General features: G+C 46.1%; 1 protein-coding gene across 4 annotated transcripts in view; it reads left to right on the top strand.

Annotated features, from left to right (window-relative positions):
- The window catches only part of ACSL1 (acyl-CoA synthetase long chain family member 1), a 66,207-nt gene that overhangs the window by 19,495 nt on the left and 21,603 nt on the right, over positions 1-25,109 (top strand). For all 4 annotated transcript variants that reach the window (XM_047772346.1, XM_047772347.1, XM_047772345.1 and 1 more), the window contains exons 2-7: positions 250-476; positions 11,069-11,183; positions 17,806-17,870; positions 21,577-21,678; positions 23,853-23,952; positions 24,162-24,340. In XM_047772346.1, the coding sequence (XP_047628302.1) occupies positions 279-476; positions 11,069-11,183; positions 17,806-17,870; positions 21,577-21,678; positions 23,853-23,952; positions 24,162-24,340 (759 nt within the window). In that variant the 5' untranslated portion in view covers positions 250-278. The remainder of the gene's footprint in view (positions 1-249; positions 477-11,068; positions 11,184-17,805; positions 17,871-21,576; positions 21,679-23,852; positions 23,953-24,161; positions 24,341-25,109) is intronic.

Below are 25,109 nucleotides of genomic sequence, written 5' to 3'. Positions count from 1 at the left end.
GGAATATCAGGCAAGAAAATGGTAACTTATGCCCCTTCTTTGAACATCGTACAGCATGCATTCTAAGTAAATCTTCTTAACATGGCTCATGAAAGCTTTACACAAGATGATAGAAGTGAAACCAATTCCTAAAATGTTTTTAGAAAAGTGAAATTTGACAGCCAGAAAAAGACCTGGCCCATCAAACCGGGCTGGGGGTCTGGAGCAGCTCTTGCCACCCAGAATGAACAGGACTTTTTCTCTCTGTAGACTGCAGCATAGGGCACCGCCAGCCCAGGATGATGCAAGCCCACGAGCTGTTCCGGTACTTTCGGATGCCAGAGCTGGTTGACTTCCAGCAGTACGTGAGGACCCTCCCAACCAACACGCTCATGGGCTTCGGGGCGTTCGCGGCACTCACCACCTTCTGGTACGCCACGCGGCCGCGGGCCCTGAAGCCGCCATGCGACCTGGCCATGCAGTCGGTGGAGGTGGCGGTAAGTGGAGCCGCCTGCCCGCGGGCCCTCCCTCTCTCTGTCTTTCCCCAAGACTCCATCAAAGGCGATGAGCAAGGTCACAATCACAGGCAAACGTGGGTTTACCTGGGCACTTCGTTGGTCAAAATGTGCTCATCCAACAGAATTCCAGCGGTGATAAGAGGTGGAGGCCAGAATGTAGGGCAGGGAGATGCAGCGGGTGGTGCTGGCTGGCTGTCTGCCCACTTCACATGGAGCAGAGGCTCATTCTCCAAATCACGGGGGCCTTCTGCCCTGTGTTGAGCTCTGGAGGACCCCGAGAGGGGAAAGGACAGGTGCGGGGGTCTGCCCTCGGGGCCCTTTTCCCACCAGAGAGGAGGAGGGTTGTCAAATGTTAGAGAATGAAGGGTTTCACCTGTAGTCGTTCTGATACTTGAAAGATCCTCCAGCAGTTGGAAGGGACTTGGGGATTTCTAATAGGAGGACTAGCCTAGGAGCCTGCTAGAGGAATGTGGCCACAGAATCTAGGATGAGCGTGGAGAAAACAAGGGCATTTGAGAGGCGGGTGAGGGTGGGTTGGATGCCGTGCTTGTGTGTAACTTGGGCAAGTGAAGGGCCGTGCTCTCATCATTATAAAAACCCAATGAGAGGAGTTCCCGTTGTGGCTCAGTGGGTTAAGAACCTGACTAGCATCCATGAGGATTCAGGTTCGATCCCTGGCCTCCCTCAGTAGGTTAAGGATCCAACATGGTCACAGGCATCATAGGTCACAGATGTGGCTCTGATCTGGCATTTCAGTGGTGTAGGCCAATTCAGTCCTTAGCCTGGGAACTTTGTAATGTGTGGGTACAGCCCTAAAAAGAAAGAGGAAAAAAAAAAAAACAAAAAACAGTCACAGAGTGAGGTCCATCATTTGGGCTCACTGGCTGAGATGATAGGTCCTTCCCAAAGGGGTCGTTCCGGGTGCTCCCTCCTGAATCTCTTAGGAGAAAATATGGAGTAGCCAGGGCCCTTCAGCTACTCTCTGCTTTGTAGCATCTTGTTCTCCCCTACCCAAGTCAGGGTTCATTTGCAGGCTTTATTACTTGCCAAAGAAGAACGTTGTGAAATGTTTTTTTCATTTGCTGCTTTTAGATACAGCGGTGAAAGGTCCACCACCACCCCGCCTCTGCCCCTGCCCCCTCCCACCAGGCTGATGGCCGCAAGAAGAGAGTGTGTCCTTCCAGATAAAGCCCTGGCCTGACTTGTACCTTTCTGTTATTTATAGGCTTTCAGTTCTTTGTCTCATTTCAGACAATTTCTTGGATTTATTAGCATGAAACTCTTAAAATACATAAAAGATGTGTCAGTCCGATTCATGCCAAAATGTAAAAATAGAATGGACTCCTGCTGAGAAAAATGACTTTGTGCTTTATTTCTCATTAGAAGATAAACTTAATATTTCACAACTAGTTATATACCAATCGTGAGTAGAATTTAATTTTTACTGATAGATAATGTGTGAGCTTTCTGGCATCTTCTCTCCTGGCAGAGGACCTGGTGTTTCATAGTAGCATTGCCACCACTATGAAAAGAGTACTTGGCAAGCGCAGTTTTAAGATATTTATAATTTAGCAGTAACTGTTAAAAAAAAAAAAAAGCCAAATTCTTACTGTATGAGAAATTGGGGAAGCACTTACAATGTGATTTTTAAGTCCCAGCTTAGCATAAAATCATTGAGCCTTATTAAAGTAATCATACATGTCCTCTGTAGAACAATTTAAAAATACAGGTAAGCAGAAAGAAAATGTAATCTCTAGTTCCATTACCTGGTACATGGGCTTCCCAATTTTTCTCTTTGCTTATAGAAATAGATTTAGCTCTGATTTTCAGAATTTGTAGGTCTTAGGAGGAGACCAGAATTTGCTTTGCGTTTCTAAAAAAGAGCTTAAAATATTGAGTTTAAGATTAGCTTTGGGGTTATGATGCTTAGTAATTTTAGATGCCTTTATGTAGATAACATTGTCATATGGACTTCCATGGCAGAAAGAGGAACTTCATTCATTTCATAATTCATCAGGGGCCTCTATATCTGGCACTGCTGTAGGGGCTGATTGCCAGAATAAAATTTCGTTGCTTTGTTCCTACTTTGAAGACAAGTAGGCAGCACTTGCCTGTCCCCACCCTCACCCCTGCCCCCCATTTTGTGAAAGCAGTTTTTTTCACCCTCCTCTTCCTATAAACTTTACATGGCTGTTAAAATGAGAGGAATCTGCCCTTTTGGGTTTGGCCGCATCTCATCACTACCCACACTGGCTATTTCCCAGTTATACTTTTTTTTGTTTTGTTTTGTTTTGTTTAAAGCAGCAACACAAAACTTCCCGATAAGTTAGAGCTTTTAAGATTTCCTTTCACATATCAGGGTAATAAGGAGGATTAAGTACCTGTGCTGTAGACCTGGGCAGGAAGAGCAGTGTAGACACAAACTATAGATTAAGATAAAAAAGCTTGAGTTAGCAACAGAATCCTAAAAGTCTCTCTCAGACTTTTGAGCTTGGTTTGATCAGGACCCTCTGGGTTCCTCTGTCTCAGGTAGAGCTCACCACCTGCAACAAGGGTTGTCTTCCAAAATGCTTCTCTGCTATTGCTCCTTACCTTGGAGCAGTGAATGAAAGCAAGTTTTGGGGTGTATTTCTTTTTTATTTTACTTTTTTTTTTCTTTCTTTTTTGGCCTCCCTGGGGCATATGGAGTTCCTGGGCCAGGGATCAGATCCAAACCACAGTTGCAACCTATGCTGCAGTTACGGTAACGCTGGATCCTTTAAACCACTGTGCCAGGCCAGGGATCGAACCTGTGTCCTGGTTCTGCAGAGACACCGATGATCCCATTGTGCCACAGTGGAGTTCCTGGTTGTCGTTTTTGTTTTTTGTTTTCCCCAAAACCACAAGTGATATGCAGGTGTTCTGGTTTTAGCTGGTCTCAGCCTGTTGTCTGGAATTGAGATCCCCATGTCCCCCTCATGAAGATGATCTCCACTGAAGGGACTAGAAACCCTTTGGGATGGGTCAAGGCCCAGACCACACTGGTTGAAGTTGTAGGACATAGGAGAGCACATTGGAGCTGGAAGGGACCAGAGAGGCAGGGAGATGTGGCCAAGGCTGAACCCGGCCTATCTGCTGGACCAGGTGGCTGTGGACAAGCTCACCCAGCCTGACCTTGATTCTCCATCCGGAGAATAGGATTGACCCTTCCCACCATGCCAAGAGGCTGCACGGATGTGGGCGGCATGTCCACTGGGCCTGTGAGAAATGTTCAGTAGATGTTAATTTTCTTCTTCCATAAAGCTCTTCTCTTACAACCTTCACTTTTTTTTAAGGGCCACCACACCTGTGGCATAAGGAAGTTCCCAGGCTAGGGGGCAGATTGGAGCTGCAGCTGCCGGCCTACACCACAGCCACAGCAATGCCAGGTCCAAGCCGCGTCCATGACCTACACCACAGCTCAGCACCACCAGATCCTTAACCCACTGAGCAAGGTCAGGGATTGAACCCACATCCTCATGGATAGTAGTCAGATTCGTTACTGCTGAGCCACAAGGGGAACTCCCGTAACCCTCACATTTTATGCATAAGAAAACAGCTGCCCCCGAAGAGGTGAATTTATTCTACACAATGAGTGGAAGCCTGGAACTCTTTTATGCTGCCTCCTAACTGTAGTTGAAAGTTACGTGTAATAGCTAGGGCTCTTTTCGGGGGGAAGGCTCTATCAGAATAATAAGGAAACTTTAGATCCCTCTAGGTAAATTTAAAGAGTCATTTTCTAGAGCTTCTGAAGCCAGGCGCAGACGCTTCTGAAAATGGATTTGCAGGCAAATGAGTCTGAAGGTAGTGACAGAAATGGAAGGAGGAGTAGGGACAGATAAGGTAAGACGGAATCTGGGGTCCCCCACACAGGGTGGATGTAGGATCAGAAATTATCAGGGATGGGATGGGGGAGGGGGCAGAGCGCTATCAGAGCCTGGGCGGCAGCAGCCCAAGCAGAGTTCTGGGAGCTTCTGCCTTCCCTGAACCAGGCCGGGCCAGAACTTGCTGCCGATGGGGTCGTAGGCCAGACTTTAAGGGGTTCAGGCAACAAACCATTCCAGAGTGTAGTTAAGAGCCATTGTCACTGTGGAGGGGACGAGAGACATCATGCAGGCATTGAAGTGGCTGTCTTCTCAAATTAAGTTGGAAAGGTTTTTGAAAGCTATGAGATTATGACATACTGAAACAAAAACCCAAATTATTTTGTTTTGTTTTTTAAATATTAGAGGATGGAACAAATCGTAGCAAATAAACACTTTTTTATACCTTCCAGTCCTTAGCCTTTTAATGGCTTCATTTGAAGACTGTCAGAACTTAGTTTAAAAAAATGGGGTTAATAGATGCAGACTATTACCTTTGGAATGGATTAGCAATGAGATTCTGCTGTGTAGCACTGGGAACTATGTCTAGTCACTTATGATGGAGCATGATAATGTGTGAAAATAGAATGTGTACATGTATGTGTAACTGGGTCACCATGCTGTACAGTAGGAAAAAAAAAATTGTATTGGGGAAATAACAATTAAAATAAATAAATAAAATTGAGCTCTAGTAACTCAGCCAGGTAGTCTGTAACAGAGTCACTGTTTAGACCAGCTCCCAGACCTTTGCTCTAGTGTGGATTCATCCCTTTTCATATGCAGAACTAGTTCTTGGGGTATAACTCATCCTGTCTCCAGGTTGATGCCCCAGGTCATGTGACATTCGGGTCACATACTGACTGGGTGACTCCTTTGCATTGAAAAGCTGAGATTTAAACATCTATGTGCTGGGATGTATATGGAGAGGAGCTTGCCTTAGCTGCCGAAGGTGGAAGGTTGACATTGTGACCCTCTGGGATGTGATCACGGAGTGTAGGTATCAGGTGGGCACGTGTACTCAGCAAGTACGTGATGTGCCGAGGACCAGGGAGGAAGAGGCTACTGTGCTTTTGGAGCATACAGCCCAGCAGGAAGGACCACCGAGGATGCCTTCCAGCCCCGGCAGAGGGCGAGGGCCATCCTCAAGCTACGAGTAACACAAGCGACTTGCTTTCATGCCATAAAATTAGAACCGTGGTTCCTTGTCAGGGAAGAACTGGAAGGAAACTAAATGTAGCACATCCAGCCCATGGAAGCCATAGAAGCTGTGCTTAGTAAATAGCAAGGCTTTCAAATTCAAAAGCTTTCAGGTGGCAGGTGAATAGGTCTGAGGATCTCATGTAAGACACAACAACTCTAATCGATAATGCCGTATTGTGTAATTAAAATTTGCTGAGAGAGGAGTTCCCATCATGGCTCAGTGAAAATGAATCTGACCAGCATCCATGAGGGTGCAGGTTCTATCTCTGGCCTCGCTCAGTGGGTTAAGGATCTGGCATTGCTGTGGCTGTGGTGTAGGCCGGCAGCTACAGCTCCAATTCAACCCCTAGCCTGGGAACCTCCATATGGCCGTGGGTGCAACCCTAAAAACACACACACACACACACAAAAAAAAAAAAAAAAAGGAAGAAATTTGCTGAGAGAGAGAGAACATGTGTTCCTGCCAAAGGTGGGGGGGCTCCTGTGAGGCGATGGCTGTGTGAATCGACGGGGGCATCGTTCACAGCGCACATGTGTATCACATCATGTGTGCACCGCAGATGTGCTACAGTGTTGTTGGCGATACAGCAGCAAAGCTGGAAACACACAGAGTGGCGATGCCCCTTGCACTTGAGTCTCTGGGGCATAATGGGCGGAGCCCACAGGGAAGCTGCTAGGGTAGGAGGTGGTAGGGTGGACCAGGTGGTGGGACCACTCTCCACGACACCAGCTCTAGGGGTTGTCGAGCACTGGCAGAGCCATCTAAAGGTATAGCAGCCAAAGGAATGTGAACCAGGTTAACACTGGGAGGCAGGGGAATGGATTTCAGGGACAGCCACACTCCTGCAATTGTTTGTGAATATGAACATGAACACAGGCATCAGCTTCACCACTGGGAGGCCTGGGGACAGGCAACTCAAAGGACGAAGGGCTTGCAAGACTTGGAAGGAATCTCTTCATTTGAGGCTCTGACTTCCTGTCTGTCGGGAATCCTCCTGTAAGTTGCCACTGTTTAAGCATCAGCATTCACTTACCTACTGTGCGTACACAGCCAGCTCTGCCCCGGTCCTGACTGTGTGCACTTGTGCATGTGGTCAGGTAAAGAGGAGGGCAGACAGGTGCCCTCCCAGGCCAGCCCTCGGCAACCTGGCTGCTGTGCTGTTCAGATAAATTTCACACGAGTTTTCCAGAAACATCACATCTGAGGGCATTTTCAGCAAGCCAGTTGAGGCACAGAGGGTGGGATGGAGACAGTGTATTTGGAGGGGGTGTTTCGGTTGAGAAGTGTTATTCTGGGAGTGTTTTTATACCCGGAGTTAATTTCAGCACCTTTGCTAAAACTTAATGGGCTTCTTTTTTTTTTTTGTCTTTTGTTGTTGTTGTTATTGTTGTTGTTGTTGTTGTTGCTATTTCTTGGGCCGCTCCCGCGGCATATGGAGGTTCCCAGGCTAGGGGTTGAATCAGAGCTGTAGCCACCGGCCTATGCCAGAGCCACAGCAATGCGGGATCCGAGCCGCGTCTGCAACCTACACCACAGCTCACGGCAACGCCGGATCATTAACCCACTGAGCAAGGGCAGGGACCGAACCCGCAGCCTCATGGTTCCTAGTCGGATTCGTTAACCACTGCGCCATGACGGGAACTCCTTGATGGGCTTCTTAATAACAAACTGCAAAACCTTGCTAACTGACTTCTTCACTAAACTCCCCTGAGAGGAAACTTAACTGAGTTTCTGGTGCGATCGGACTTGTCTGCTACCTTGAGAGCGAACGGCGATTTGACCGCAGTGGTGGAAGTGTCCATGCTGGTCAGGGGGCCACGGCGGTTGGTGAGCTGAGGTTGGAGGTGAGGGCAGGTGTCAGGAAAACTCAAGGCAGAGGGGCTTGTCTTTGAGCCGAGACCAGGCCACAGGAATGTTAAGGAGCTGCCTATGGGAATTCAAAGAAAGAAAGGTGATTGTTTTAGAAAAACAAAAAAGTTATTTCTGGCTTTTCTTCAGCCAGGAAGAAAAAGCTCAAATTACTCTCTGGGAACGTGGTTAAACAAGGCCTGAAAACACAATTTGATTTTGTCCAAATGTTGCTCTCGGGTGTCATAAAGCAGGGACACGTGGACGCATACATGACAGAAACGTGTGCTGCCGTGTTTAGTGAAGTTTAAAAATAGCCTCCCCCGAGCAGGGTCTTCTCCTGTGAATTAAAGGTGGCAGGTGTGGGCCTTCTGAGCCTCTGGAGAGAAACCTTTCCTGCACACCAATGTCTAAACAGCCAACTGAGGAGTTCCCATTGTGGCTCAGTGGATTAAGAACCCAACTGGTATCCATGAGGATGTGGGTTTGATCCCTGACCTTGCTCAGTGGATTAAAGGATCTGGCGTTGCCATAGCTGCAGTGTGGGTCGTGGATGTGGCTCAGATCTGGCGTGGCTGTGGCTGTGGCATAGGCTAGTAGCTGCAGCTTTGACTGGACCCTTAGCCTAGGAACCTCCATATGCTGCAGGTGCGGCCCTAAAAAGACAAAAAAGTAAAATAAAAAATAAAAAGCCAACTGAGGATGAGAAACAGACATGGTTCCTTCTGGCTCATTCTAAGCAGCAGCCGCACAGAGATGGCTGCAGGAGGTCCGTTTTGCTGGAACTGTGTGCATTTGTGGGATTTGGGTTCCGTGGCTCTGCGCGCCCTCTCTGTGGAGGTTGGGGAGCTCTTCTCCCTCATGCAGGTAGCTGACTGTCCCTGGAGACCACACTGATGTGTGTTTGGCAGTTTACCCAGCACCCCTTAGTCAGGTCCTCCCATCGGGGTGGCGGAGCTCAGGCAGCTGGAAACTGAAGAGCTTGTTGGGGGCTGGTGGGAAAAGCCTCCTGGGGGTGCAGAACCAGACCCCAGTAGGCCCCCAGCGGTCTGGGCCTGTCTGCTCCAAGACGGAGGTGAACAGAGTGTAGGCTGAATCTGAACCCAGATGCCCCACGTGGCAGGTTTGAAACTCGTTCCACGTTAGGACCTGGGATCGAGACAGGAAGGCCTCCCCACTGTCTCTTCTCATCTGCGAAGTGGCTGGACTGTGGGCCCCTTGCTCACTCCTTCCACCTCCTGCACTCAGATGACAACACCCAGCACCGATCTAACTGGTGCTGCCTCCCCTTCCTCACTCACTGGGCGTAACAGATCTTGGGAAGTTGGCTGGTTAAGTGGTGAGCGTGAGCAGTGAACCTGAGGGTCCCCCTGTGACATTTATGTCAGTATAATAATGGGGGCGTGCTCTTAAAATGTCCTATTCATCATTTTTAAAATGTGGTGAGGAGCATCACCTATTGGCCAGTCTTTAATAAAGGCCCGAGTTTGCTCTGTCAGTGACCCCGTGTTGCTGCATAGGAGAACTGATGGCCAGGAAGCCTCTAGATCCCGGTATGGCAACATCACTCTGTGCCTGTTGATAAAAGGCGGCAGATGATGGTGGTCTGGGCATGTAAGAGGCAGGTAAGATCTGAGTGCTGGGAGGAGTGTATTTTGGAAAGAGCCAAAAAAAAGGTCGTTTTTACCCCCAGGACAGTGGTTCTACTTGCTGCTTTTGTCCCAGGAGATGGATTAGACATTGAAATCCAGCCAAGTCTTCAGCAGTCTTTAGAAGTTACTCGGTCCTTCCCCCTCCCTCTATGTGCTGTCTCTTCCTTCCCCTTCTCTCTTCCTTCCCCTCCATCCTTCCCTCCCTGCTACTTCCTTCCCTCCCTGCCCCCCCCCCCCCCAGCCCCTCTCCTTAGAAGGAATAAACAGTAGTAACACAAGGGGTAGTTGACTCTTAGAGTCTGTAGATAATCCATTTTCTAGATGGAGATGAATGAGACCACAATTTACAAAGCTTGGGCCTTTCTATCACCACAAAACTCTCAGGGATGAAGTTATTTGCTTTTGCCTTTAAGTTTGGGAGTGATGCAAATGGACTCTCCCCATCAAGTGTTCCTTTTTCTCAAATATTGGCAAGAGTTCTGGTCTTGGGCTGTTTCAGATGCTCACTATCTTCCTGTCCTGACTGCCCCCCAGGGGCACTTGACCATTTATTTCCTAACTCAGCCTTGCCTGGGGAGCCTGACCTCCAGAGGATCCTCAGCTTGTATGGCTGTTGCCGAGTATACTCATGACCTCTGATGTGACCGTAATGTGGTCACTACACACTGACTCATGATCTTTTATTTTTCTTAAACTGGGAAAACTGTATAACCACCTTAAAGAGGAAATGAAAGGCCTGTAATCCTCCCTGACTCAATCTTATTGTCTGCTTTCCTGCGCAATCCATTGAGCATGTCTTGTATAGCGCTCCCTGTTCTTTCTTTTTTTTTCTTTCTTTTTTTGCTTTTTAGGGCCACACTTGCAGCATATAGAGGTTCCCAGCCTAGGGGCTGAATCAGAGCTACAGCTGCCGGCCTACGCCACAGCCACAGCAATGCAGGATCCAACCTGCGTCTGCGACCTACACCACAGCTCACAGCAACACCAGATCCTTAGCCCACTGAGTGAGGCCAGAGATCGAACCCGAAACCTCATGGTTACTAGTCAGATTCATGTCTGCTGTACCACAAAGGGACCTCCATCTCTCCTGTTGTCTTGAGCACAGCTGGAACCCCCACCTCCACACCATCTGCAGCTTGTGTCAGAAGTCCAGGAAGGCCCCTTCAAAGTATTTTTTCTTTCGAGAGTTCCCGTTGTGGCTCAGTGGTTAACAGGAGTGTGGGTTGCAGACGCAGCTTGGATCCTGCTTTGCTGTAGCTGTGGTATAGGCCAGTGGCTACAGCTCTGATTCGACCCCTAGCCTGAGAACCTCTGTATGCCGTGGGTGAGGCCCTAGAAAAGACAAATATATATATATATATTTTCTTTCAAGTAAGTGTTCCTAGAAATAGCTACATGTGCTTGAATAACCCAGTAGTTAAATGCCCTGCCTTTGAAATGGCTCAGTTTTTGTCACACACACAAACGTTTGCACTCTCATTGTTCTAGCCACACTTCCCAGTGCTTGGCATGCAAGCCCTCATCTCTGTAGGTAACTAAGGTTGCTAACATCCAGTGTGTATGGATCGCACTTTCATTTGAGAAGAATGATAACACACGTGCACATCGAAGGTGGTGATTCTTGCAGTTCCCCAGTGGCTCAGCGGGTTAAGGATCTGTGGGTTATCACCACTGTGGTTCAGGTCACTGCAATGGCATGGGTTCAGTCCCTGGCCAGGGAACTTCCACCTGCCATGGGCACCCCCTCCCCCAAAATGATGATTCTTTATGGGCACATGTGATCATTTCATAAACAGATGTCAAAGCACATATCTTGTTGCTCGGTCTCCCTTACCCTCATTTCATTCACTCTTTTCTTGAAATTACAGAGTACACCTTACAATTAAGTGAGGTTGTGACAGTTCCTCATGTTAGGTGGACTTTTTTTTTAGGTTGACTTTTTATATTTGATTCTCTCTTCTAACATGCCATCTGTCTGTCTTTCCCTAGGGCAGTGATGGCGCCCGGAGATCCGCGATCCTTGACAGTGATGAGCCCTTGGCGTATTTCTACGATGATGTCAGAACGTTATACGAAGGTTTCCAGAGGGGCATACGGGTGTCCAGTAAGCATCTGGCTGAATTTGTGACTAACACTTGTCTCCCATTCAGAAAGAGGGTCTTTCTTCAGAAAGCTGTATTTGTGCTCCTTCCCACCCACTCAGCCTGGCTGCTGGTTCCCTGTCTCCTCTGTAACTTCCATGAGTCTGAGCACATGGCCTCTGGGTTTCCCAGACAGAGGGGCTTCTGCGGTCAGATGCATGTTCGTGGAGACACATGTCCATTAGCTCAGTACAGATGTAGACGTTTCCTGCAATGAAGAGACCTTTTAAATTGGGCCTGATCCAACATTTTCTTAAACTTGCTTGACCCACATTTTGAGAAATAGACACTGACCTCCGTGGGAGCAGTGTCCTCTCAGAGACGCTGGGGACTGCCCTGTGTCCCTGACAGAGGCACAAGGCCGGGTACCAGCACCTGCCTCCCAGCCCTGCAACTTCCTGGCTCTGTACTCACCCCCAAGTCACACTGAGCTCTGACAGAGCCTCGGTGCCTGTGCTCTCTCTGCCCCATGGCTCCCTGTGCCTTTTTGTCTCTGATTACAAAGCTTCTTCTTTCCCATCCCCGTCCAGGGTGCCTGATAGCCACTGATTTTGTAGAAGTCATGTGACATCTCGCCTTTTAATAAAATCTTCCTGGTCTGTCGTTTTCATCCCCCACCTCCGAGTGAGGCGATCCCCCTTTCCCCAGCACCATGTACCTATTTCTGTAGCAGCCCTTTCAGGGTGCACAGGTGTAGTGGGGCACCCTATCCCCCAGCCAGGGCCACCTCTTCCCCTGGCACGGAGCCCACACACAGTTAGTGCTTCATTAACTTGCCCTCAGTGAAGGGGACAATGCCCTCTGCTCCTTGCCCCTCTTTTTGTTTTCACATCTTCCTTTTTGCTTATTCCAGGTTCCTCTCTAGAAGCGACCTTTGGGACCCATGGTTTGTCATTAAATCTCTTGGTCTCAGCTTCCCTCCCGCCACTGCCAGCTAGACCGTGACCACCTTATGTCCAGGGACACTGCTGCCTCTGTCCCCCACAATATGTTGCATGTAGTATGTGCCCAAGAAGTACCCCTTGCTTTTTCCTTAACACTCAACCCAGTAAAAAGCAGCTGGCTTAGTTCAGTGTGTTTGTCCCAAGATTCCTGTGCCAAATTCATTAATTAAGCCCCACCACAAAGGAAGGCAAACTTATATCTGTATTATTTCATCTGTGAACTGCTTCAGAGGTAATGTCAGGTCAGATAAAGCAGCCTGACGTAGGCCACATGACAATATACTATGTGTATGTGTACGTATATGTGTATATGTATAGTTTATGTATGTGTTACCACTACTGCAAAGCACATGTGTGTATAAATGTACAGAAATTTTTCCCCTTGTTGGCAGAGGATGGGATTCAGCTGAGAACGTGGTGACTTCCATCACACTTCTGACTCCTCTCTGATCTTAACACACATCACATTTTTTTGGTCACTTTCTCTACTTTGAAAATAAAGGTCTTACATGAATGTTTCAGAGCAGTTGAAGAAAAATAAGTTCTGTCTTCCTAACTGATACTGCTTGAGAGGAGCTGCTTTGCAGATCACTTTTTTTTCTCCTTTTTCTCCAGGACCTTTTTCTTCTAAGCCTTCATTTTCCTGAGCTATCATACGATGAAGCTTGTATAGGAGAGCACAAACTAGCCTCTAGATGTGGAGTTTGTTGAGTGATGGGAGAAGCCAGCCTAGAATTTGTACACGTAGTACAGTGTTTTAAAATTTCCTACACCTTCCTAGGTATCCTGTACCCAAGAAGCCGTTCATAAAGATTGAGTTCCTTGTTGGAGGAGTTTTCATTCTACCTGCACTTTATACCATCTGGAGAGCTTTTCCTTTTTTCTCTTTAGGGCTGCACCTGCAGCATATGGACGTTTCCAGGCTAGGGGTAGAGTAGGAGCTGTAGCTGCCAACCTACTCCTCAGCCACAGCAACATGGGATCCTTAACCCACTGAGCAAGGCCAAGGATTGAACCCACATCCTCATGGATACTAGTCAGGTTTTTAACCAGCTGAACCACAATAGGAACTCCTGGGGAGCTTTTAATAAGTGCTGAGACCCAGGCCCCACCCCTGTCCACTTGTGTCGGAGGTTTTATAGGCAAGGCCTGGGCCTGATAGATTTGGTTACGTTCCCTAGGTGAGCCTGGGGGTGGACGCCACTGTCCTGGAGCTGGAGTCTGCACACATGTTCTGTGAAGGGCCATATGGTAACTACATGAGGCTTACTTGACCACATGGTCTCTGTTACAGCTGTTCAACTGCACCCTTAAATACGTAAGTGGAGAAGTGAGGCTGTGTTCCAATTAAACCATATTTACCAGAACAGGCGGCAGCAAGCCTGCCTTGGTCTCTGGCTGTAGGTTGCCAGTCCCTGTTCCTGAGGAATAAAATTATTGCATGTGGCAAGTGCTTTTTTTTTTCCCCCATCTGAAGACAACATCTGATGGAACTTGTGTTTGGCTCAGCCTTTGTCCCAGTCCCTGTGGATTGAAGAGGATCTCAGAGCCTCTTGGTGTCCCTCTCTTCTTTCTCGGGACCGTCTGGGAGAGTGGAGAAGTCCATATGGGGGCCTCTGTCTGCCCAGGTCCTGCTGGACCTTGTCCTGATTCTTGAATCCAGTAGGCATCACGCTTCTCTGCTCCAGGGTGTGACCCTGGGCCCAGGCTGATTGGGGCCCCAGGTGGGGCCCTTCTCTGTCTTCCCCTTTCTTTCCCTGTGCCAGGGTCCCCAAACCAAAGCTGACACCTCAACTGACACTCAGACCTAAACTGGTGAATCCAGATGTGCTGTGATCTCAAAACGGAAATGCAAATGCCCTGTTCAGTTGGGAGATGACAAAGTAGCGAGCCTCAGGTGTCCCTGTGGAAGCTTTGCAGGCCCAGCATCACCCAGAGCTGGGGGATAACTGATGTGGTCAAACGATGGTCTACACATGGCAGCTTTTTTTTTTTTTTTAATTTTTTTAAGGTGGACATAGCTTTTCCTTTCAACAACTACAAACTGGGCATCAAATTAGCTTGGGATGAATCTGTAGAAAGAAACTTGTATAATTCCAAATACAAATGATTTGAGGTATACTTATTATTCTTTTTTTTTTACACGTACACGTACACATTCTATTTTCTCACATTATCATGCTCCATCATAACTGACTAGACATAGTTCTCAGCGCTACACAGCAGGATCTCATTGCTAATCCATTCCAAAGGCAACAGTTTGCATCTATTAACCCTAAGCTCACCATCCACCCCACTCCCTTCCCTTCCCCCTTGGCAACCACAAGTCTATTCTCCAAGTCCATGATTTTCTTTTCTGTGGAAAGTTCATTTGTGCTGTATATTAGATTGCAGATATAAGTGATATCATATGATATTTGTCTTTCTCTTTCTGACTTATTTCACTCAATATGAGAGTCTCTAGTTCCATCCATATTGCTGCAAATGGCATTATGCCGTTCTTTTTTATGGCTGAGTAGTATTCCATTGTGTATATATACCATGGGGTCTTCTTAATCCAATCATCTGTCAATGGACATTTGGGTTGTTTCCATGTCTTGGCTATTGTGAATAGGGCTGCACTGAACATGCAAGTGCATGTGTCTTTTTTAAGGAAAGTTTTGTCCAGATATATGCCCAAGAGTGGGATTGCTGGGTCATATGGTAATTCTAGGTATAGTTTTCTAAGGTACCTCCATACTGTTTTCCATAGTGGTTGTACCAGCTTATATTCCCACCAACAGTGCAGGAAGGTTCCCTTTTCTCTGCACCCCCTCCAGCATTTGTTATTTGTGAACTTATTATTGATAGCCATTCTGACTGGTGTGAGGTGGTATCTCATGGTAGTTTTGATTTGCATTTCTCTAATAATCAGAGATGTTGAGCATTTTTTCCTGTGCTTGTTGGCCATCTGTGTATCTTCCTTACAGAAATATCTATTCAGGCTTTTGCCCATTTTTACATTGAGTTGTTGGCTTTTTTGCTATTGAGTTGTCTAAGTTGTTTGTATATTCTAGAGATTGAGCCCTTGTCAGTTGCATTGTTTGAAACTGTTTTCTCCCATTCTGTAAGTTGGCTTTTTGGTTTCTTTTGGGTTTCCTTTGCTGTGCAAAATCTTGTCAGTTTGATTAGGTCCCATTGGTTTATTTTTGCTCTTATTTCTGTTGTTTTGGGAGACTGACATGAGAAAATATTCATAAGGTTGATATCAGAGAATGTTTTGCCTGTGTTCTCTTTCAGGAGTTTGATGGTGTCTTGTCTTATATTTAAGTCTTTAAGCCACTTTGAGTTTATTTTGGTGCATGGTGTGAGGGTGTGTTCTAGTTTCATTGCTTTGCAGGCAGCTGTCCAGGTTTCCCATCACCACTTGCTGAAAAGACTGTCTTTTTCCCATTTTATGTTTTTGCCTCCTTTGTCAAAGATTAATTGACTGCAGGTGTCTGGGTTTATTTCTGGGTTCTCTATTCTGTTCCATTGTTCTGTACGGCTGTTTTGGTACCATTACCACACTGTCTTGATGACTGTGGCTTTGTAATACTGCCTGAGGTCTGGAAGAGTTACGCCTCCTGCTTGGTTTTTGTTCCTCAGAATTGCTTTGGCAATTCTGGGTCTTTTGTAGTTCCATATAAATGTTTGGATAGTTTGTTCTAGTTCTGTGAAAAATGTCATGGGTCATTTGATAGGGATTGCATTGAATCTGTAGATTGCTTTGTGTAGTATGGCCATTTTTACGATATTAATTTTTCCAACCCAGGAGCATGGAATATCTTTCCATTTCTTTTCACCTTCTTTAATTTCCTTGATTAATGTTTTATAGTTCTTGGCATGTAAGTCCTTTACCTCTTTGGTCAGGTGTATTCCTGCGTATTTGATTTTTTTGGGGTGCAATTTTAAAAGGTGCTGTATTTTTGTATTCCTTTTCTAATATTTCACTGTTATTATACAGAAATGCAACTGACTTCTGATTGTTAATCTTACACCCTGCTACTTTGCTGAATTTGTTCTATGATGCCACCATCACCCTAATTCTAAAACCAGACAAAGATACCACCAAAAAAGAACACTATAGGCCAATATCTTTGATAAATATAGACGCAAAAATTCTCAATAAAATTTTAGCCATCCGAATGCAACAATATATAAAAAAGATCATATACCACGACCAGGTGGGGTTCATCCCAGGTGCACAAGGATGATTCAACATATGCAAATCAATCAATGTCATACACTACATTAACAAAAGAAAAGTCAAAAACCACATGATCATTTCAATAGATGCAGAGAAAGCATTTGACAAAGTCCAACATCCACTCATGATCAAAACTCTTACCAAAGTGGGCATAAAGGGAATATACCTTAACATAATCAAAGGCAATTATGACAAACCCACAGCAAATATAATGCTCAATGGAGAAAAGCTGACAGCTTTCCCTCTAAAATCTGGAATATTTATTATTCTTAGTGTGAATGATTAAAATGGATTTTCTTTCTTTCTGCTCATGCATACCTAAACTGGAATCAGGACATATTCTGATATTTCTTAACTTTTGCTTTCGTAAATTCCCTCTTATTTTCCCTTAATTTCGCATCTTTTCTTCATTTTCATTCCTCTGTAGTCAAAACTATCTATATACTTAGAATTCCAGGTGATTCTTCATACATTTAGGCATCAGAATTTGGCTACTTAAAAAATTATATTTTCCTGGAGATGCTGTTGTGGCTCAGCACTAATGAACCTGACTAGTGTCCATAAGGACAGAGGTTCGATCCCTTGCCTCTCTCAGTGGATTAAGGATCCGGTGTTGCCGTGAGCTGTGATGTGGGTTGCAAACATGGCTCGGATCCTGTGTTGCTGTGGCTGTGGTGTAGGCTGGCATCTGCACTTCTGATTCGACCCTAGCCTGGGAACTTCCATACGCCAAAAAGAGAGAAAGAAAAAGAAAAAAATTATATTTTGGGTGTGGCCCCAAAAAGAGAGAAAGAAAAAGAAAATTTATATTTTGGGTGTGGCCCCAAAAAGAGAGAAAGAAAAAGAAAAATTATATTTTCCTGACTTCTCTGGGGGCTCACTGGGTTAAGGATCTGTCATTGTCACTGCAGTGTTGCTGCTGTGGCACAGATTTAATTCCTGGCCTGGAAACTTACACATACTGAGGACATGGCCAAAAGAAATTTTTTTTAATTAAATAATTTTTTAAAATTTATATTTTCCTTTTCCTATTCTGAGCTAGAGTGCTAGAAACATCTTTAGGAATTGGTAGGGATACTTCTGAAAACCCATATCAAGGTCTCTGCCACATTTAACTTATATTGAGGAAGAATTCACAAATTGAGCATCCTTAAAAATTATCTTATCTCTTCCCATTTTTCTCTTTCTCTCTTCCTTGTAAGAAACAAAATAGAAATAAAGAAACAAAGAAAAACTCAGACCAAAACCCAGGTAGAAAACATTTCCAGTCTGAATTCATTATTGCACGTCTAAGGACCATAGTAGTGTCTGCCTGATACTTTGTGGAATGAAGTAGGATACAAATTGGAATCTAGGAATATTTATGCATGTTAAGCCCATCTTTTGTTTTTTCATTGTTTTTTCTCCTTTTAGATAATGGCCCATGTTTAGGATCTCGGAAACCAGACCAACCCTATGAATGGCTTTCATACAAACAGGTGAGTTTTCTGGCTCGTGGACACCTCACATGAGCCTTAGTGTTTGGACATGTCAGTTCTTGGAGGCATTGGGCTGGAAGATTTCTATGGAGATTGTGTGCCAGCCTAGCTCAGGTCTTCAGGATGAACACGTGGCATCCAAATGGACATGTTTCACACACAGATTTGGGGAAAACTAGTTAAGTAATTGAACTGGTGGATCAAAGTATTTTATTTTAGAACTGAAGTGGGTGCATTGTGGAGTACAGAATAATCCCTTTTTTTGGCCCCACCCACAGCATGTGAAAGTTCCCAGGCCAGGGATTGAACCCAAGCCACACTGGTGGCAATACCAAATCATTAACTGTTAGGCCACCAGAGAAACCCCCCCCTTTTTTTGGTAATTTTTAAGATAAAATTCTAGAAATGTGCTTGAAGCAGGTGACTCTTCTCCCAGGCTCTGAAGGAAGGTGGGATTTTTTTCCTCTTTGTCCTGAGGGGGACTAGCCAAATGTAGATGCCCCAGGACAAAGTCACCCTCTCATTTTATAGACAAGAGACAGGCCCCAGGAAGGGATGGGACTCGCCCTAGGTGGTAGCTAGTTGGTGGCAGAACCAGGACCAGGACAGAGGTCCCCGCCACCTGGGGTAGGGGGTCTTCAGAGCATCACACTGATCCTGACCAGCATGGGGCTGGTGTGACCTTTAACCCCAAGGTCATCATAGAGAGCAACACAGATGTTCAGAGACACACCTGTGTTACTAAACAAACAAAGAAAGCTGGGATCCGGATGTTTTTATTCCTGTCACTCTGTGGTCCCAACAGATCCGTGGCTGCAAATGTTTCAGTAGTAGTTTGTGAATGGCAGGTGGCAGAGCAGGAAAACTTGCTATTTATTTTTAATTTCTATCATGATTACCCAAATCTCGGTGCCCCTGCTGCTACTTAGGACAGGCAGCAGCCCAAGAACACCGGGAGCCACCAGCAGTGTTCCCAGCACGGCCATCCAGGAAAGGGCTCTCTGCTGCTGGGCCAGTCACCCCATGGCATTTGGGAACCTGGAGGAGCCCCTGTGTCAGTGCTGCCGAAGTTGCTGTGTCCCAGGGGATGTGTGTGAGGGGTCATCTTCAGGAGCTGCAAAACCAGGTCTGGGTCTCCTCTCACCTAAGGATCAGCAAAATGCAAAAGGTAGAGAGACAGAGAGATAAGACCCATAGCTCAGGTTCCTTGTAGGAGTGATGAGCCGTAACCCAGGTGAGCAGAGGGATTTCTCTGGATTTCTTTTTCCTGATCAGAGCCAGAGTAGTTTTCCATCAAAATGGAAGTTTTCAGATCCCTCCTTTTCACAGGTAATATGAAAATAGTTCTTGTGTGTTGGAGATATAACACTGCCTGATGGTCTTCAGGCCTCATAGACTCTTCAAGTGCTTCTGGGTTACTTCTTGTTGTGCTAACTGTTTTGTGCCATCTCAGCCCATCAGTATCTAATGTGGTGGCTGGATCCACCCTTATCGTTCTTATTATGATTGCATGACTCCCTTCAGCAGTAACCATAAGGAAACTTGGAGAAGGTAAAGATTTCTTACTATAGGACCTGAACGTTGCATAGCATACCAGGCCACCCAGCAAGGTTTTGGGCAGGGGAGAGTGCTCATGGGAGGCCTGGGGTCAAAGGTGGGGCCTCGGTTTCAGGGGTTCACTCTTATTGATCAATTTAAAATGCAAGAGTGGAAACTCAGAGCATGGGAAGAGGAAGAAACAAGAGGCCCCAATAGTCAGTTATCAACAGTAACCAAGATCTTGAAAACCAAGGGGGGCTGCATGTGGGGAGGTCTGGCCCCTGTCCAGTCTATGGCTGACAAAGTGTTAATGATGCCACCTTGGTAGTGGATGCATCAAGGCAGGAACTTGCATTACAAAAAAAAGAAAAAAAGGAGACAAACTAATCGTCAGGGTTTATACTATAATTATAGTAATATATTCCCGTATTGTGTTATATATTGGCTGGAAGAGCGAAGATGGGTCCATCACAGGGGGGATTTTGGAAAGCAGATTGAAAATCCCTTAGGTTTCAGAAGGCGTTATTGCAACGTTTCAGACAGGGCCCGTGAAGATAATAAAAACAGACTTGAGCTACCTTTGGCTTTTTACATTTAAATCATCCACCCACCCCCCCCAGCCCAGTGATCCGGGCTCCAGCTCACATGCAAGTGGGAGTTGTGAAATAGTCTGTGGGTATGAAAGTAATGAGCGTATTCATGTTCCTGCTGTCACCTCACCAGTGTCTCCCTCACTCCCATTGGCAGAGCAGGGGTGGCACTGTGAGCCGGAACCAACAGGGTTCTCAGGCAGGAATAGGTGTGGTTCTGTTTTCTGCCAGCTGTGGATATGAATTTAAAGTGCCCTTGAAAATTCACCAACTGAGACGAAAGAAAAGAATTCCAAGTTCAGATTTCAAAAATTCTTTTTGGTTCATTTCGGGTGGGAATGAAGAGAAGATGGGTACAGGCGGAATTTTTATGAATCTACTTATTTTTACTTAGTTGTAATAATAGTATACATTTTTGTATGTATTTATCTTAAAATCATTACAAAGACTCTCAATTTGGTATGGTTTCCTTCATCATACTAATTCCTAGCCATAGAGCATTTTCTTAGAGATTTACCATCATTTACTTAACCATCCAGCCATTAGTCTTTTTTTCCCTAGACTCTTATGACTTTAGATAATTTTGAAATATGTATCTTTGTTGCTAATGTTTTCTTCAAACCTCCTGTTGAGATTGGATTACTCCCCCCCCCCCTTTTTTTTTTTGGTCTTTTTGCCTTTTCTAGGGCCGCTCCCAGGCATATGGAGGTTCCCAGGCTAGGGGTCTAATTGGAGCTGTAGCCACTGGCCTACACCAGAGCCACAGCAATGTGGGATCCCAGCCGCATCTGCGACCTACACCACAGCTCATGGCAACGCCGGATCCCTAACCCACTGAGCAAGGCCAGGGATCAAACCTACAACCTCATGGTTCCTAGTTGGATTCGTAAACCACTGAGCCACAATGGGAACTCTGGATTACTTCTTAAGAATAAATTCTCAAGAGTAGAATTGTGGAGCCTAGCAATAAGAGCTCATTCTTTTTTTTTTTTTTAAAGGTCTTCCCCAAACTCGTTTCTTTGTTTATACCAAAGGATAAATTTTGGCTACTTGGTTACTTTTTGTAAATATAGACACAAAATTCCATGCCCCTGGATTGCTTTTATAGTTTTATAAAACTACGAGTTCCCTGGCAGCTCAGTGGGTTAAGTATCTGGCATTGTCACTGATGTGGCACAGGTTCGATCCCGGGCCCAGGAACTTCCACAGGCCATGGGTATGGCCAAAATAAAATAAACTAAACCTCTAAAAATTTTATAAAACTAAAATATAAAATAGAATCATGTATGAAACCCTGACATATATCATCTGTGACCTGCAGCTGTTGGAGTGAAATTCATTTGCTTTGCCGAAGGAACTGAATAATCAGTTTCCTTACAGTGAGTTCTGGCAAGTCGAACCTTGACCTTTACAAAGATGTGTATCTAAGGGAATACCAGTCTGGTCCTCTTCTCTGGGAGCTACTGCTCATTGGCCAAGGTATCAGGCCTGGCAGGCGCCAGGAAGCTTTGTTCCTTGAGTCGGGCCTGACCCCTGATGCTGCCACTGATTTTTTTTTTTTTTTTTCCCTACTTTAGGTTGAAGACATGTCGGAGTGTGTGGGTTCAGCGCTGATTCACAAGGGCTTCAAGGCAGGCCCAGAGAATTTCGTTGGCATCTTCGCTCAGAACAGGCCTGAGGTATTAACTATTAGGCACTGACTGCGTGTAGTGTGGAGAGTTCTCAGATACAAGAGCCAGTGGGGTTCACACCTGCCTCTGCTTCAGACCAGATGCTGTGGTCTGATTGCTGCTGAGAGCGTGGCTTTGCGTTCTGCCTGAGTCAGTTCACATATGAAAACCCAAACCAGGTGCTTCTTAGCCTTTAGGTGGGGAAAAAACCACTTTGAAAGAAAAGTTTTGTTGTTGTTGTTGTTTTAAAGCAGCACCCCCACCCCCAAAAAACAAAACCAAGTCCCAAAACAAAAACTTTTGAAGTAATTCTTAGAGTGAATAGCTACTATAAGGGCTGCCTCTGTGATTAGAAAAATAGCATTAATAAATGATAAAGAAACAAGTACATTTTTGTCAATGGAAAACTCTCATCCTTTCTTTCTAAAAGGTCCGGGCTTTCCCTCTGCTCAGGTTACAAAGTTTAAAATCCCAGGGGCAGTGGGGAGACGGCTTGACTGGGAGCTGGCCTAGATTTAGACAAGCAGACCACTGTTGGGCCATCCAGGCCTGTGTGCGGTGCTTCTGTAAACCACTGTATTAGAGTAAGTGTGAATGAGAAGCCCTTTGGAGCATTGCCTATCGTGTGAGTAAACAAATTACTGGCTCAGGAAAATTCAAGCGCTGGGCTTGAAGAAATGGAAATGACCCTAGACCTACCTGGGTCCTCAAGACATGTTGGCTCAATCCCTGTGCTACTCTTTTATAAATTAGAATGATTTGTTAACGTTCTATAGACTCTGAAACACCATTTTCCACAGCTAGGCCGTGACTAGGCTCTTGGAATTTCGCTTCTTTCACATGAAGTGAAACCCATTTAAATGAACACATCCAAAATTTTTGTTTCTGTGGGATATTATAAGGAATCTATGCCTAGGACACGTATTCCTTACTTCATGGACTGAGCGGGTGTCTCCCTGTATTTATCAGTTAGTTCACTGAGGGCTTATTGAGAACCTCCTATGTGCCAGGCTCTGCCAGCCACCAGAGCACAACAGTGGCTTGGACCCTCTTCATGAGGTACTGTGAAGACAGCCCCATAAGCCCATGGCTGCCCTGTCATGTGTTGTGTGCAGAAGGATTATGGGCACTCCGTCAAGGTGGACCTCCTGGAGGTGGCATCCTGGAGGAATCTTGAAGGCTGTGAGGATGGGGAAGCCAAGGGAATGTCAGAAACAATGGCCTGTCTGTGTTGGGGGATGAAGCATCTTCCTGTGGTGAGAGAGAAAAGGGTTCCAAGCTGAGTGAATGTGAGTGGGCTGAGCTCGCTTCCCAGGGCCACGGGGCCCTTACTGGTGCCATGAGATCTGCAAAAGCCCAAGAACTGTGGCTGCAGATGATGGGGGCCACCAAGGATTATAAGGCAAGGAGTGACCTGGCTGCTTACTTGCTGTGTGGCCGATGGGTTCAGAGGCAGGGAGATGAGTGACTGTACCACCTTTTTCCTTCCTCAGTTTTCTGGAGTGACTTTACCAGGACAGTTTTCCCATTAGACCACGCACGCCCTTCCCCGAGTCCCAGGCCCTGCTCTTCCCACAGCCGGGTTGCTCTTCCCACGGCCGGGTCAGTCTTCCTTGGTCATTGTTTGACCGAGAAGCCCCAGCCACTGTGCCCTGCCTAGAGGGTAGACTCTGACTCCTCCCTGGCCTCAGGCTGGCTGCAGCCCTCTGCTCCATCCTGGCTGGACCCCCTATCCCTGCCGGACTGTCCCTGCCAGTCTCAGGGCTCACTGACCTCTCCCTGCCTTGAGCATGCAGCCCCTGGTCCTGGAGTCCCCTTACCTGTCTCTCCATTGGTCTAAATTGTGTTGCTCTTGCAAAGGACAGGCTCTGTGAGTACCGCCACCAAGGGGGCCTCTGCGAGCTCTCTTGCCCCTGAGCCTGTCATCATCCAGTGTTGTTAACCCTCTTTTTACGTATTTGCCTCAAATCTTCAGGCAAGTTGTACTTTCCATTAAGAGGTGAACAAGTGTCTTGCTCAGGTTCAGAATCCCTCGTGGGTACCTGGCACATCCTAGCAGATACACAGGTGTTAGTTTTGCTGCATCCAGTGGTGCCACATCACATGTCTAGAGTGTTGTTTTCCCTGGCACAGTTCCGTGATGACATCTCATTTTCTCACCCCGATCTTTACCTTTTCCTCAGTGGGTGATCATTGAACAGGGTTGCTTTGCTTATTCCATGGTGGTCGTCCCCCTCTACGACACCCTCGGAACTGAGGCCATCACCTACATCATCAACAAAGGTACGTCTGTGGCCTCTGGGGGCAGGTTGGCCAAGTCATTGCTTAGAGTCAGCAGCTACCTTCGCTGATATGTGACTCGATAGGGTTTTTCTGTTTAAACATACATCTACCCTTCTATTCAAAGAATGTAGACGTAGCCTGTGTCAGATGTTGCAGCCGAGCTTTGAATACCCTGGAGCTGACTGTGCACCGTGTCCCTTCGCTTCCAGGCGAACTCTCCTTGGTTTTTGTAGACAAGCCAGAGAAGGCCAACCTCTTACTAGAGGGTGTAGAAAATAAATTAATACCAGGCCTTAAAACTATCATTCTCATGGACTCCTACGGCATCGACCTGTTGGAACGAGGCAAGAAGTGCGGGGTGGAGATCATGAGCATGAAGGCGCTGGAGGTGAGTCACCCCGCTGCCGCCGCCACCTCCCTGCAGGGTTACCCGAGGTCATCTTGACACACACGTGGCATCCAGTACCACCACGCAACCCCAGTGCTGGCTGGTCCTCTGCAGCCTGTGAAAGCTGGAGAGCAGAAATGGCCATCTCACTTCCGGAAGGGAATCTTGCCTGCTTGCCCAGTGTTAATCCATCTCGTTTCACAGAAAGTGTTCTCATCAAGCAAGTCGCAGTGCTTAGCTTCTCATTCTTGAGCACTGACAAGCCATGGCCACAAATGCCTGACATGGGAGTTTCAGATTCAGGTGGAGATTTAACTTCGTTTGTCCTCCTTAGGCTTTATTGCCTTTCACTTACTGATTTGTCTCTACAACAGAGCCAGACAGAGAAATCTGCCTCATTATTCTTTTTCTCAGGTTGCTTTCGTAGGGTCCTGGTGAATTTCTAGCATGATGCTTGTTTCAGTTTATTTTCATGTCATATCAAAGATTCACATGAATCACAACTTTAAAGCTTCCTATTCTAGGAAAATGTGTGTGGTCCACATTTAAATTGGTTGTTTGACATCAGATTGCATAAAAAGCTGATTTTCCCGGTTGCACTTGGACTAGACTGCAATCTAAAACAGCAAACAAGAGGAGGGGCTATTGTTATGTGCACATCACGGGAAGTCATAGGCTCCATAGAATAAGTCATTCTCTTTCTGAAAATGTTGTAAACATTTGCCTGGAACTGTTATAAACAGAGTTTTAATTTTTATTTATAGTTCTC

This window comes from Phacochoerus africanus, chromosome 3 (assembly GCF_016906955.1).
Source record: "Phacochoerus africanus isolate WHEZ1 chromosome 3, ROS_Pafr_v1, whole genome shotgun sequence".
Lineage (NCBI taxonomy): Eukaryota > Metazoa > Chordata > Mammalia > Artiodactyla > Suidae > Phacochoerus > Phacochoerus africanus.
This window is presented reverse-complemented; position numbering and strand designations above follow the sequence as displayed.